This window comes from Hakea prostrata, chromosome 7 (assembly GCF_041222555.1).
Source record: "Hakea prostrata isolate BN-2017 chromosome 7, UWA_Hpros_2, whole genome shotgun sequence".
Classification (NCBI taxonomy): Eukaryota; Viridiplantae; Streptophyta; class Magnoliopsida; order Proteales; family Proteaceae; genus Hakea; species Hakea prostrata.
The window spans coordinates 66,293,197-66,307,403 of NC_142606.1; the positions used below are offsets into that span (position 1 = coordinate 66,293,197).

Genomic DNA, 14,207 nt, shown 5'->3' on the forward strand with positions numbered 1-14,207 from the left:
TTGCAATCATGGATAGGGCGAGCAACGAGCCAATGATGCAATTTTATCATGTCTATTTTTGACAAAGAAATAGACTACTCATGTCACTTTAGATGGAATGACAAATGTCCATCAGTCACATCCAAAGGTTGAGGTAAGATTTAAAAGATAGATTTTTTTTTTTTTTTAAATTTAATCTAAAACTTTGGATGTGACTGATAAACATATATCCTTCATTCAGAGGAAAATGGATAATTTATTTATGATAAAATTCCAACCCACGATATGTGCTTCCTGAACTAATGGCAAATTGGCAATTGATGCAGGGTTCAGGAAGGCGAAAATGTTGGATCTACAACCCATCTAGTAGAGATTGGACTTCAAGACAACATTTCAGATGATCAAAGTGGTGTATCGGATTCCTTGGCATGTAAGTGAGTTGGTGAGCAACATTCAAGACCGTGCAATGGTTGTCAATGTTGTACCTTTAATCACCATGTTAAAGAGCACGCTTAATGATTATGCAAATTTTCCCGGCTCGATATTTACAGTGCACACAAGAGAATCATTTTCATCCTTCTTTTCCTCCAGTAGTTCTTGCTGCTATAGAGGAAGATGATCTGTATGGGAAGAGATATTATAGAATTTAATACTACAGATGTGTGATGTAAAGAGGAGGGGCCCACCAGGAAAAACACTTTTTGAAAAAAATTTAAAAAAAAAAGACTTTTTCACCAGTGGGACCCATTGGTTTTTGTGGTCGAAGCCCTGTTCCCCGGGACGGGGAGAAGATCCGGTCAGAGCTAGCGTGTACTTCACGAGTCCGGGTCCCCGCCCAAGGGAGCGCCCCCGCTCCCCAACGGGTTTTCCACCACAAAAACATGTGGGGCCCTTAACATCCTTCATGTTGAGCTTAAAGCAATTGTTGTTGGCCTGCTAAAAGCTCGCAATTTGGGGCACAACAGAGTCCAAATACGATCCGATTCTGAGTCAGCTATTAAGATGATACAGAAGATTTATCAGGTTCCATGGCATGAGGTTGATCTTGTGCAACAAATTCTTGAGCTGGCTAGGGACTTTATTGCATGTTCTTTTGAATATATTGTGCATGAAGTGAACTCTTGTGTGGACTTCCTAGGCTGGATTCTCGCAATCCACCCAAGAATTCCACCTTCACCCCCCTTTATCTCCCTAAAGCTCTTTCCTGTCTTATTAGGAATGATGCTAATGGAAAAAAATACTATCGTCTGTAAACCCTTGATTTTTTAAAATTTTAATATAAAGCTACATTTCTCCAAAAACATGTGGGGCCCACAGGGTAAAAATTATAAAATATTAACAAAAATCACCAATCCCTGTGGGTCCCACATGTTTTTGTGGTGGAAAACCCGTCGGGGAGCAGAGAGCGCTTCCCTTACGGGGTGCAGATCCGGACTCGTACTTCACTTCCTTGAAAAGAAACAACCCCAACTCTTGAATAATATAATGCCTCCATTTTCAGGCTATGAAGCTTTTTGTTTTTTGGCAGAATTAGATCGTGAAGATAGAGTACCAAGGTTTAAAAGATCCCACGTTACCATACTAGTTCATATGTATCTATATTGGATACAATCGATCCATCTCTTTATTGTGCACTAAAATACATTAGTCAGTACAATAAAATACTTGATACAGACAGTACGTCTTTTAAAATCACCTAATCAATACAATACTCAATATCGATACTTTAAATCTTGAGATAGACCATTAATGATTCAATGATCGATGTAATTCGGGATCAAATTGAACCAGAGCAGTATCACATTGGTAGACAAATAGTTACATTTAAAATCTATGAAGTCCTCTACCAAAATTATTTTTTGGATATATATATTTAATACATTGTGTTGTTAGATTTGGATTTGTGAATAAGAGAATGATTATCATTAATAATAAAAGACCACTAACGACGCATTGCAGAGTGAGGCATCAGGCAGCCCAGCATTCCGTGAAACCTGCCCAGACAGAACGCCACTAATGTAGCCATGTAGGAGTGCCTGTGAACCACCAGACAACCAAAAAGACCCACTCCACTCCACCATGTTGCCTGCAATTGCAACCCAACCATTTCAATCTGTTCAGGGCCAACACCTTTTTAAAGCAAACACCTCTCCAAAATGATGCTTCATTGGATCCTTCCTTGCCACCGTAATGTAACAATCAACCAACCACCCACCTCTCTGACATTGCCATTATTCCCAAGGCCCATAATCTGGAAAACTTAACTTCTTTTTTTCAGACTTTTTGTTACTGAACTGAAATCACATAGAAACTCACCTTCAGTTCCTTCAGTTCAGGTTCTCCATGTGAAATCTCACATTTTTGTAGAACCCTAGAAATTCCACATCATCTGAGCTTGTTTCATAGAATACATGTTTCATTTGACACCAAGCTGGAATATAGAACCACAACAAATCGCATCACCAAGTTAGCTGCTTGATTTGGTCAAACTGGGTTTCTAAGTTATTAAAAGTAGGGTTCAAATTCACTTGATACCAGAAGATAAACATTGCCCTATATAATCAGATTCATTATATGTATATATATATATTCTGCAGTACGGAATAATCAGTATGTACAGATTACAATATTTGAATTTTCCAATGCATGAACAAGATGCACATGGAGCATCAGGGTCTTGCAGATGAATCAAAGAAGAGTCAAACAAGAAAAAGGATAACTCATTTATTAATTTAAAACTTGGACTTCTATCAAGACTCTATATCCAAATTTCATTTCCTTGAGATCCAATCACCTTTACTCAGGCTTTAGCCGAAAACCCAGATCCTGCAATTAACTTTGACAAATCAGAATTACCACAATATGAGTAATGAATCAAACTTCACTGAAACAGGAACTGATAATAACTTGATTACCAGATTCTGCCAAAGCACCCAATCTCTATAGCATGACTTAATCTTTCTAAAGCAAGTAACCTTAACTTAGAAAAACTTCGAGAAAATGGAAAACAAGTATTGAGCAAATCACGGTGTCACAACTTTTTTACTGATGGATGAACACCACTTCCCATCTCATGATTTTCAGTTTAACTAGAGGTACTACAAATCCTTGATAAATGCTTTACCCCTATTATTGATTTGTCGGGCAATAACCCTTCAGGTAAAAGTTAAGCAAACAAAACTAAAACTGTCAACTCTCACTTAATCCAGCAAGAGAAAAAGGGAAAAAAGTATACTGCATATTTCTGTAACTCTAGAACAGTTGAAAATGGATCCAAACTTTCAGACTTTAATAGTTATCAGAATATCCAAAATAACTTCGATCTACATTTTTCATAAACAAATCAAATGAAGAAGTAATGCTTAGAGGGGTTTTAGGCAGTAGAAGATATTAGATTAAAATGCCATCAAGCCTTAATGTAAGCTTCAGTGCAGAGGCCGTGGATGGCAAAATAGCTTCAGTCATGCACATTTAATGCGCATGATGGTCAAACAAAATTTCGGACTGTTGGATCTGAAATTTCAACCAAGATCTCGATCCAACGGACCGAAATGTACCGCATGACGGTCCTGCACATTAAATGTGCAGGACTAAAGCAATGTTCATGGATGGAGAGGTTGTCAGAGTCCATCCCTCAGAGTCCATCCCCAGTTTTGACTAAATGCTTGGTCAAAAAAAACTGCAAGCCTTTGTCCCCGGTGGAATCAGGACAACAGAGCCCCAAATTTTGAAAATAGATAACAGGAGGCAAACTGTACTTAATTTAAGCATCTCTCTTCAAACAAAGAAATTTTACAAGTTGCTCTTTCCATTTAAGAAGAAGAAATCTATTGAAGAAAAAAGTAAAAAAATATAATGCTCAGCAAAACAGTAATCAGATAGTCACATAAACAGGTGGGATCATGTCTGGCATGCATATCAAGTAAATAATATATTTCCAACCTTCAGAAGTCGATGATCTACGTGCAAGTGCATGCATAAAGATAGAGAAGCCTGCTCGATGTGGGAATAGCCAATATCCAAAATTGAGAGAAAGGATGAACTGCAGGCTTCCCTCCACAATCTCCTACTCGGCTTTGTCATCTAATTAACCTTATGACAGCTACTTGGAGTTGGCAAATGCATCATTTCCCTCCATTTGACATAAATTAGTCCAAAAAAGAGAAGAAATCCAACTCTTTTAGTATGATAAATCATCTAATGACCTCAATCCATGAATTTAGGTAGTGGCTTCAGTAGGGTTGATTGGTAACCATTCTCAATTATTATCTTCTAAATGGATGTATCCCCATGGTCATCATGCTCCTGGAACACTATGAGTAAAGGATTGGATTTCCTACACAGCTCCTTTAGTTAGGAAACCTGCTTGGTCCTCTACTGATCTCACAAATTCAACAGAGGCTACACCACTATCCTGTATTTATCTAGCTTTTCCTTTCTGGTTTTTTCTGGGTTCTTTTTTTTTTGGGGCCGGGGGAGGGGGGGGGGGAATTGTAAAGAACTGTCCCTGTGTGAGTTGTAATTAACCTTATCATAAGAGCCTGACCATCATATATACTAGAAAGCAGTTACCAATCTTTTCCAATCTGATCTAATGTAGGGGTTTCTTCTGTTAACTCTTAAGATACATCAATGCCTATAAAAGAGTGAAGAAGACATGTTCATCAATTCAGATTCTTCAGGAAAACTACTGGCTGTGACAACAAACATATCTCTCTTTAGTCTGAGGCATGACCACGGGAAAATCATCAATCAAAACCATACATATAATTCAAGCCTTCTACCTAAAATTAATCTGCAAACTGTAGGATGCACACAATGAATCAGGACAACAAATATGAGTGTCACAGAACACAGGATGAATCACCACTGGTATCAGTGAAAAGGAAAATAGAGATTGACTGCTAACAGATAAGAATAAGATATCATATCCCATCCTTTAGAACTTTTCTTATAGAAAAGCTGAGAACCAGCCAGACCCTGGCCTTATGCTTGTGTAATACAAAATTTCAACCAAAAAAAGGGTCTTTTGCAGGAATTGATTAACTTAACTCAAAGAACAGATGTGAGACATGAGACTTACCAGAAGCCAAATCCAAACAAATGCAGCTCTAGTAGAGAGGGTTGAACAAATGATGTTAAAAAGGATTATAACTAATTCAATATGGAACCAATACCCTCCAAAATAAGAGGGAAGCAGAACCACTAGAGAGAATTTCTGGCCTGCACAACTAATTCCAGACTGACAAGTGAAAATATCCCCAAACCAACCCGGAAAAAATAAATACAGAGACAAAACTTCGCAGTAGCCAATTTTAGTGGAACAAGCAATGAAATCAAGCAACAACAGACAAGCTTCGAAAAGAATACCCATATTGTAGATACAACTTTGAATTACAAACAATAATGAGTAGATATCCCTACAAGAATCATAGTAGTTTCAGTACTAAATTTACAAAGCAAGAAGTTCATTAACAAGTAAAACTCATCAATAATTAATTGAAATGCCCTTGAATCGAGCATTCTGATGATTTCAGGCTCAGATCCTCAAGACATACAGAAGCTACAAAACCCAAAACACATAATAAAGAGAAACAGACTCGGAGAAATACCAACAATCACCACCATCCATTAACTACTTGGGTGTATCTTTCCTTGAGCCATCTAAAGCTCTTTTTGAAGGACCCCTTCGCTTTCCCCTCCACAGAATACACCTTGTAGCTAGCAACCCTTTTCTTCCTCTGCAGTTCAGGATCAGTAAAACTCCAATTCTTTGAGAACCCAGCAGTACTTTTCGCTTTCTTTAACTTGGGCTCTTTGCCCATCTGGGTTTGAGGTGCAGAAGAAGGCATAAGATGTACTGTAACATCTAAAACCATGCATACCATTAGCATCCGAAGTGGGTCTGCCTCCATTGTAGCTTTCCATTTGACTCCTACCATCCGCACATGAATTAGATCGAAAACCTTCCATGAAACTCAGACAGAAAGATAGAAAGATGGGAAGGAATTCCGTGTTCTGAACAGCAGCGGCGCAATAAGAGGAAGGAGAGAAGGGCAAAGACGATAAAAACGAAGCAAATTAAGACCACTAACCAGAATGTAATGAGCAGCTCTATATGATCCCTTGTAACGCTTTTATTTTGCAAGTCATGTATGAACTGCTGATCTGACGTTTTCTAAGGCCTTCACTTTCACTTTGCAAGTCATTTATGAACTGCTGACCTGAAAGAACTAATGAAGTGGGTGGATGGACGGATGAAACGGAGATTAGTTAAAAGTTGTGAAGGGTTGGATTTGGATTCTGGATTGACTTCTCTGCATTGTAGGAACAAGCAACCTTCACAAAATTTTCACAATCCAAAGGATTTTCGTATTGACCAACTAATCTGTCCTTTTCTTTTCTCAATCTTTCTAATACAATATAATATATTTTTTCAATGATTCTGATAATTTGATCTTACACAAGTTTTTTTTTTTGGTAAAACATAACCCTTTTTTTTTTTTGGTAAGGTAAAATATAACCTTTATTAAAAGGAAAAGATTATCTTTGATCTTACACAAGTTGATAATGATAATTTACCCAAATTTTATTTGCTAATGATAATGATTAGTTACTCCAAATAAAAGTGATGATGATTTTTCATTTTCAAATTTCATTTTAAACTTGTTTCCGGGATTTATATATTTTATTCCTTTTTATATGATCTTATTTTAGATAATTCTTTTATTTATAAAAAGATAAGTAGTATTGTATTATGCATGAATGTAAAATGAATCTGGATCACTTATCCCTAGGAGAACAATATATGCTCTCCTAATAGTTTTTCACCACACACTCTTATGGGAGCCATGTAAGTCCACTTAGGAGTCCCACTGGAGGTGGTCCAGACTCGAATCAGCGTGTGTGTGTAGGTTTACACACTTCTCTTTTGTAAGTAAGAGTATCAGTAATACCTTGTTAACCAAAACTTGTTCAAACCCCTCTTAAGCCCCTTCTTGATATTTCAACTTGAAGGGTGGATTAAGGTTTCAAACTAGTTGGTCTTGGTAGGGTTTGATTAGAGGCCCTACTCATCCTATGTTAATATAATTAATCTAGATTTAAACAAAATGATTTACCTAATTAAACAAGTAACCTTAAAGGGCTGAATGTATTCCCTGATACTTCAATTGCCATTAGTTCATCAATCTCGTCGACTTCAAAACTCCAAGTCTCTTTGACTACTATTAAAGAAAACGAGTGGTCTTATGTCAATAAAGATGACCCAAGAATGTGGGTCAGTATTAGATTCAATAAAGACCAACCCAGTGTTACTCGGCCGAAATCTTAGTCAATTAGGGTTTGTTCAAGCTTGAAAATACAGTGGCATGGTATGGTTTGGGCTGATGATCTTAGGCAAAAAAAAAGAAGAAGAAGGTTGAGTAAGGTTGACACCCCTAGTATATAAGAGTCTACTGGAAGCAATCCTCCAATATTTGTTCCTTTTTAGAGCATTGGCCTGGGGGAACCTAAGGTTTGGGTACAAGTCTTCTTCTTTTCTTTTTTTGTGCGGGTAAGGCATCATAGCCACTTTACGCTCCTTGATCATATCCTTAGGGGGTAATCTTTACATATAATTTAAATATAAGGTGGGGTTTTAGCCCTAGACATGAAGAGGTTGAAGTCTTAATCTCATACTATGCGGTGTAGGTCTTTTGTCAACTAAGCAATCCCTGAAGGTCATGTATTTTTTTCTTTGTTGGATCGAGGTTGAGGTGCGCCCATGCGTCTTTTATTAATTTGCCAACTAAGCAATCCTTGAAAGTCATGTATTTTTTTGTTTTATGCTAGAGAAGGCGTCTTACTGATGGTTGGATTAGTGGGAAACACCTTAATTGTTCATTGGTATTGTCCTACGTGACTTACAATCTACTTCCCCTCCTTCCCCCTTGCCTCTCCCCCCCCCTTCTCCCTCTTTTTTTTTTTTTTTTCATTGAAATCTCACATCTATCACTAGATGATTAATAGTACTACAATTGTAGCTAGAGATCAAGGTATCTAAGTTGTCTTTCAATAAAAATTGTTAATCTAGGGCTGCATAGAAAAAGTACTCCCCGAACTCTGGTAGTACGAAAGTCTTCAACATCAAATTCACCCTTTATAAATAACAACCCCAGCAATCATAGGACTAGGTCATTCCTTGCCCCCCCCCCCCCCCCCCCAACGCTCTCTCTTTTTTACTTAAATTTTGTTTTTATAGTTTGAGCAAACTTCACATGCTTCCTATGAAAAAATTGAAAAATCAAGTCAAACAAATATTAGATTTAGATAAATTTCACATGGTTCATGCTAATATTACTCAACTTATAGGTTGACCCCTTCCATTGGGTCATATATGGATGATTACTTATTTCATGTATTATATTAATTTTTTGAATAGAAGATAAGCTTTGGATATTGGATTCCTACCTAACGGGACCTACGCAGTTACGTAGTGAAAGTAACGCATGATTATGTATATTATGACCATTTCAAACTCATAATGGTGGAAACCTCATGTAGTAAATTAATCTATCTATGTTATTATTTATTAATATGAGAGATTAAATAATAAACACTATCACATGAGTCCAATAAATTATAGTTTTTTTTTTCCTCATAACAAGTAAATGGTAGATTTCAAAATTAAGTGAAAACTACTCATTTGAATAAATTTTCGTGTTCATTCGAAGTAATTAACCCATTTTTTCTTGGAACCGCTAGTGATTGATGGTGTTCTAGATCATGAACCTTTACTTAGAATAGAAGCAAGGCATTTATATTTTAAAGCACTATACTTAGTAAATCTACTTTCTTGACATTATTTTATTTGTGGTTCATTCAAACTAGTTTGCACATGCCTCGATTACATTTTTAGATAGTTTTTATACATGGTTTAAATATATGAGACGAGACTTTGCCCCTCATTCCATGGAGATTCATATATAGTATGGTTGATGTAAAATAAACATATGGTTGGGTTTGGTTTGCCCAACCAAGGTCAACCTAAGGGTCCGTAGGGAAATGACTTGGTCTCAATCGGCCCAACCATGATAATCCGGTATACACGTTTGACAGCTAGGTTTGTGCCGCCCTCATCCCGATGAACAGTCCAAGTAAGAGCCCTCGTCATGGGAAAGTCATGGAAGACTGGGACAAGTCCCCATGAGCATCGTGGATCCAAACTTCGTAACCCAATAGGAGTCTATCTGCCCAATGCGGACCAGACGATTGAGAAAGAAGCATGCCGATTATATCTGACAACTACCAATCACTCAGATGAGACTATATAAACCCTAGACCTACATAGGGAAAAGGTAATTGATCCCAACCTAGGTATTTGCTATTCTTGAGGCTTTGCAACTACGTAGAGTTTCCTTCTTCTTGTTGTGGGAGTACTGATTTGATCATCAGAGGTGGCCCTCAACCTCTCGAGGTCGGCTTGTTGTGTGAAACCCGGCCCTAACCTTAACCCGGATATTCTTTTGTTTGTAGGTCCGAAGACCCGAAGTAGAAGTGAAAGTCAACTATGGGCCATATCAGTAGAAGACATGGTGTTCGACTCCAAACCCATGGAGATTGATGATGATGCTCCATACTTGAAGACCTTGTTGGATTTGGAAAAGAGACTACATCTTGATGAAGAGAAGATTGGTTGATGACCTTAAAGCTTGGTTGGGCATGATTCGAAGGCATTTCTCCATGCTAGGTGAGTTATAGTTCATGTTGTGAAAAGCTCATTTGATTCCGATAAGAGTTAGGCTCTCAATTCCTTGATTCAGGCTTTGCTGTCAGCCTGGGTCAATGGGCCAATCGACCTAGCCAATCGACCCAAGGAGACAAAATCTGTGCAAGATCTTCTGTTTAGGTCTATGTTGCTATATTTATATGGGACTTCGTAGTTTTAGTTTCCCTTGCCTCCAAAACACCTAGAGAACGAAAGGAACTCCTCTCCAAGCCTCCAATAGTGTGGAAGAAGATCAGCTCTTGCAACTTTCAAGTTTCCTCTCTTGTTCTTCAATCAAAGGTTAGTAATCACTCTTGTATGGTATTGATCTACTCTTACTATGATTTATTCTTTAAACTGAGATTATGAAGAAGATGCTACAACCTTGCAAACATCTCTTTTAGAATCTCCATTCATTCTTTCATGCTATGATCTTCATATTCAATCCTAAACATGATTCTTATGATTTTCTTCATGAAACTATGATCATATTTTATTATGATTTCTCTAGCATTATAGATGCATCTTCATGATTATTCATACCCTTGATTTACTGTATTAATCTACTAGAATGAGATCTCATCATCTCTAGTTCTTCTCTTGAATTCATAGCTTGTTTTCATTGAAAACTATGTTTTCTACCAAATTAAAAAGTATGATTCTAAATTAGTAAGTATTGATTTTTATCGTTGTTTGATGTCTAATCTATGCTGATAGTCTTAGATTACTGTGTTAGACATTCTTTCCAAGATTCGTAGCATTCCGGATATTGTAGAATAGGTTTCAGATAAAAAATTAGATTTTGGATACATACTGTTCACTGGATCGACTGCTTGGGATTTCTTCGTCCGTTTCGATTCATTTGATGCTTATTCTTTTAGGATTGCTTCCTAATGATTGTATGATGCTTATCTAAGGTTTGTTTGTTAACTTTGGATCCATTCTCTTGTTCGTCCGGAATATCTTCGAATCTATTTAAGGTAAGGACAGTTGTTACCATATTAACATAGATTGCGTGAATCCTAGTTTCTAAATTGGGAATCACCTAGATTTTCTACTAATGTTGTAGTTTCTATTAAGATATGAATGCTGAAAGTACAGTAGGATTTTACTTTCATATTCCCTTTATGTACTTGATCATGTATGGACATTTACTCATGTATGTTGCTTATTCAATTGATCTTGTCTTTATGTATCCTTTCATATGATGTGATATCAGTTGTGCCCGTTATGACTGAATTGGGATTGTCATTGATTAGGTATGATTTGGGATTGGGGAATGTCCTTTTGACATTTCTATCCTTGGACATCAGTGGGAATAGTATGGGATATTTTTGATGGTGCCCTTTGACGCTTTCTTGGATTATTGGTTGTCATACCTAGGGCTATCTAGTGGTGTATGGTTAGAATGTCCTGTTATATCAAACTCGATTCGGAAGGGTATTGAGACTGAACGACCCGTGGTAGCAATGATAATTTGTGGGCGCTCAAGACCGGTAGCCAACCCGTGAGAGGACATGAATCACATTGTGGGGGCCATTCATTGGTAGGGTCGCGTTTAGTGGACTTGGGCTCACGGGCGCTCAAGACCAGTAGCCAATCCGTGAGAGGACATGAGAGCTTCCCGTCTACTATTTGTGGATGACCAATAAGGTTGATGAGTCCGTAGTCCGGGACTATGCTGACTCTAATGTGAAGGATACTAGAAAGGATCGCCCGGGGAAAGGAATGGACGTATATGGATCTGAGTTGATATAACCAAGTAGATGACTTGCATTAGGCTAGGCTTTATCCTGACATGCGCCAATACTTGACCAAATGGTGATGTGAGAGAGAGGTGACCTAAACCCCAACCATGGAATGTCTAAGAGGGATGCAAGACCCAACTACCATCGGCAGAGCCCAAGATACCAAGATGGTTGAGGGAGAGTGAATGACCTTCCCAAAGAAGTATGGTGCTATGACTTAAAACATGTCTGCCTATAGAGATCAGCATACATAGAGTTAGAATCATACATGCATTATCTATCTCATATCATATTGCATCATGCTATGTTTCTGCTATCATGTTATTTATGTTGTTATGGAATAACTTGCCTTGCTGAGTTCTCTTGAACTCACTCCTTTTGTGCAAATATCTTTTGTTAGATTATCCTACAGGTATAGATGACTATGATGGCCAATACGAGGATCTTTTGTGCAAATATCTTTTGTTAGATTATCCTACAGGTATAAATGACTATGATGGCCAATACGAGGAAGCACAAGCTGAAGAAGCGTACTACACGCAAGGTGTTGGCAGTTATGAAGATATCGGTGATGATCCTTCGTGTGATCATGCTACGTACCATGATTAGCCCTACCATGGAGTGGGAGCGTCCGAGCTTAATTTTTGAAGTCTATGTTTATGAAGATGTTCTTTATAAAGTAGAATAAACTCTAGCTTAGTTTGATTACTTATTTCTTTCTTTTCTTTTGGAACCAATTGTAATCTTCTTTTGACTTTCGAGCTACATTCCGCTGTGTCTATGGAGTGAGATTCCGCCTCACTCTACATTTTGATTATATATATATTGGTATCATTTCCGCACTCTGATGTTATTTCATTACTTTGCTTTGATTTATTAATTAATATTATTAACCTTGATTTAGTCTTGTTCTTGATTATATTATTGTGAATGTGGGAGGTTGATTTCCTCGATAATGATCTTCGGGGCTGTGGATCACACACTCGGGTATGTCAAGTAGGGTACCGGCTGGGTGGATGTGACATGTTGTCTTGGAGGTTCAAAGAATTTCCTCGTTATATCCTACGATGGTTGGCTGATTATCATAGACAAGTTGTCTCTTGGGCTCTTCAATCCTTTCACCAAAGCTCACACAATCCTTCCATCCTTTCATTGTACCCAAATTGTCATTTTGGTACAAATGCTCTATTAGTCTATCTTGTGAGCAAGTCCATCATCTTTTGATTTCGTGGTAGTTGCCTTGCTCGGTTATCTTCGTTTGTTAATATGCAAATGGAGATAGGCATGGACTGTAATTGAAGAATGATCTAAACTGCAATAATAGATGTCATATTCTATAAGGAATAGATTGTTACAATAACAGCCTACGGAGAAGTTTTCATATGAGAAGTTGTTGGTGGTCATAGAGATTCTAATATTGAGATCAATACTAAGCAGATATTGCAACTTCCATCATTCTATGTCGGCACATTGTTAAACGTGCATATTGGTTGTAATTGGCATATGTTATTACAATACCTTAAGAAGTATATATACAAGATATACACAAGTGTCTATCTAAAATGAAATGTACAAAGAATGTGTCTACCTAAAATGAAATATCCAAATAAGGAATTTACAATCAATTAGAAAGTATAGGATAAATCAATTAGCTAGCTAGCATAAATGATCTTTTGACTATCAATCAAATGGCTAGCAATTGGAGGGAGCAAATAAGGTAGATTACTTTTGACTATCAATCAATTAGTTAGCAGATTGGAGGGGGAAAATAAGATAGACAGTGACACGAGTTTTCATGCTAAGACTCCCCCTCAAGTTAGAGCGTGGAGATTTCGAACACCCAACTTGGACATAAGCTGGTCTAAATGTTCATGCCTAGGTGATCTAGTAAAAACATCAAAGATTTGTTGAGTCGTGGCAATTTTGATCGGCTGAATAAGACCCTCTTGGAGCTTCTCTCGTACAACATGGCAATCAATCTCGATGTGCTTTGTACGCTCATGAAAATAGGGTTTGCAGCGATGTGGAGAGCTGCTTGATTGTCACAATGTAAAGGAATCGGATGGATAATAGGCAATCCAATGTCACATAATAGATAAGATAACCAAGTTAGTTCAAATGTGGCAACAACCATTGCCTGATATTCAACCTTAGCAAAAGAACATGATACTGTATGCTGCGTTTTTGTCTTCCACAAAACAAGGCTAGATCCAAGGAAGAAACAGCAGCTAGTTGTGGATCGACGCGTCATTGGACAAGTGGCCAATATGAATCAAAAAATGCTTGAGGGGTAAAGTATTGACTCTGCAAAAAAGAACAAACCTTGACTTGGGGTAGCCTTAAGATAACGTAAAAGTCGATGAACAACATCTAAATGAGGTTGACGTGGTTGGTGCATAAATTGACTGAGACTGTTTACGACATACACAATGTCAGGCTAAAACAGTTAGATATATTAATCGACCAACCAAGCATCCATAAGTGCTAGGGTCAGCGAGAATGTCACTTGTTGAATCTGTCAATTGAAGATTTTGCTCCATCGGTGAATCGGCGGGACGAGAGCAAAAAACCCACAATTAGATAAGATGTCGAGGACATATTTATGTTGACAAAGATAAAGTCCCTTGGTAGAACGGGTAACCTCAATACCCAAAAAATACTTGAGCGTACCAAGATCCTTAATGTGAAAACGTTGGTGAAGCATGGGTTGGACAAATTGAATCAAAGTATTG

General features: G+C 37.6%; 1 protein-coding gene across 1 annotated transcript; it reads right to left on the minus strand.

Moving 5' to 3' along the window:
• Positions 1 to 1,513: 1,513 nt before the first annotated feature.
• On the minus strand, positions 1,514 to 6,225 carry LOC149011749 (uncharacterized). The gene is made up of 2 exons (XM_089164068.1): positions 5,592 to 6,225; positions 1,514 to 2,805 (listed from the first exon to the last, which is right to left on the minus strand). Exon 1 carries the CDS (start codon positions 5,919 to 5,921, stop codon positions 5,598 to 5,600), a length of 324 nt encoding a protein of 107 aa, XP_089020194.1. The 5' UTR covers positions 5,922 to 6,225; the 3' UTR covers positions 1,514 to 2,805; positions 5,592 to 5,597.
• Between the last annotated feature and the right edge of the window lie 7,982 nt (positions 6,226 to 14,207).

Coding starts and splice junctions, on each gene's coding strand:
- LOC149011749 (XM_089164068.1), bottom strand. CDS start 5,921: ATGGTAGGAGTCAAATGGAAAGCTACAATGGAGGCAGACCCACTTCGG.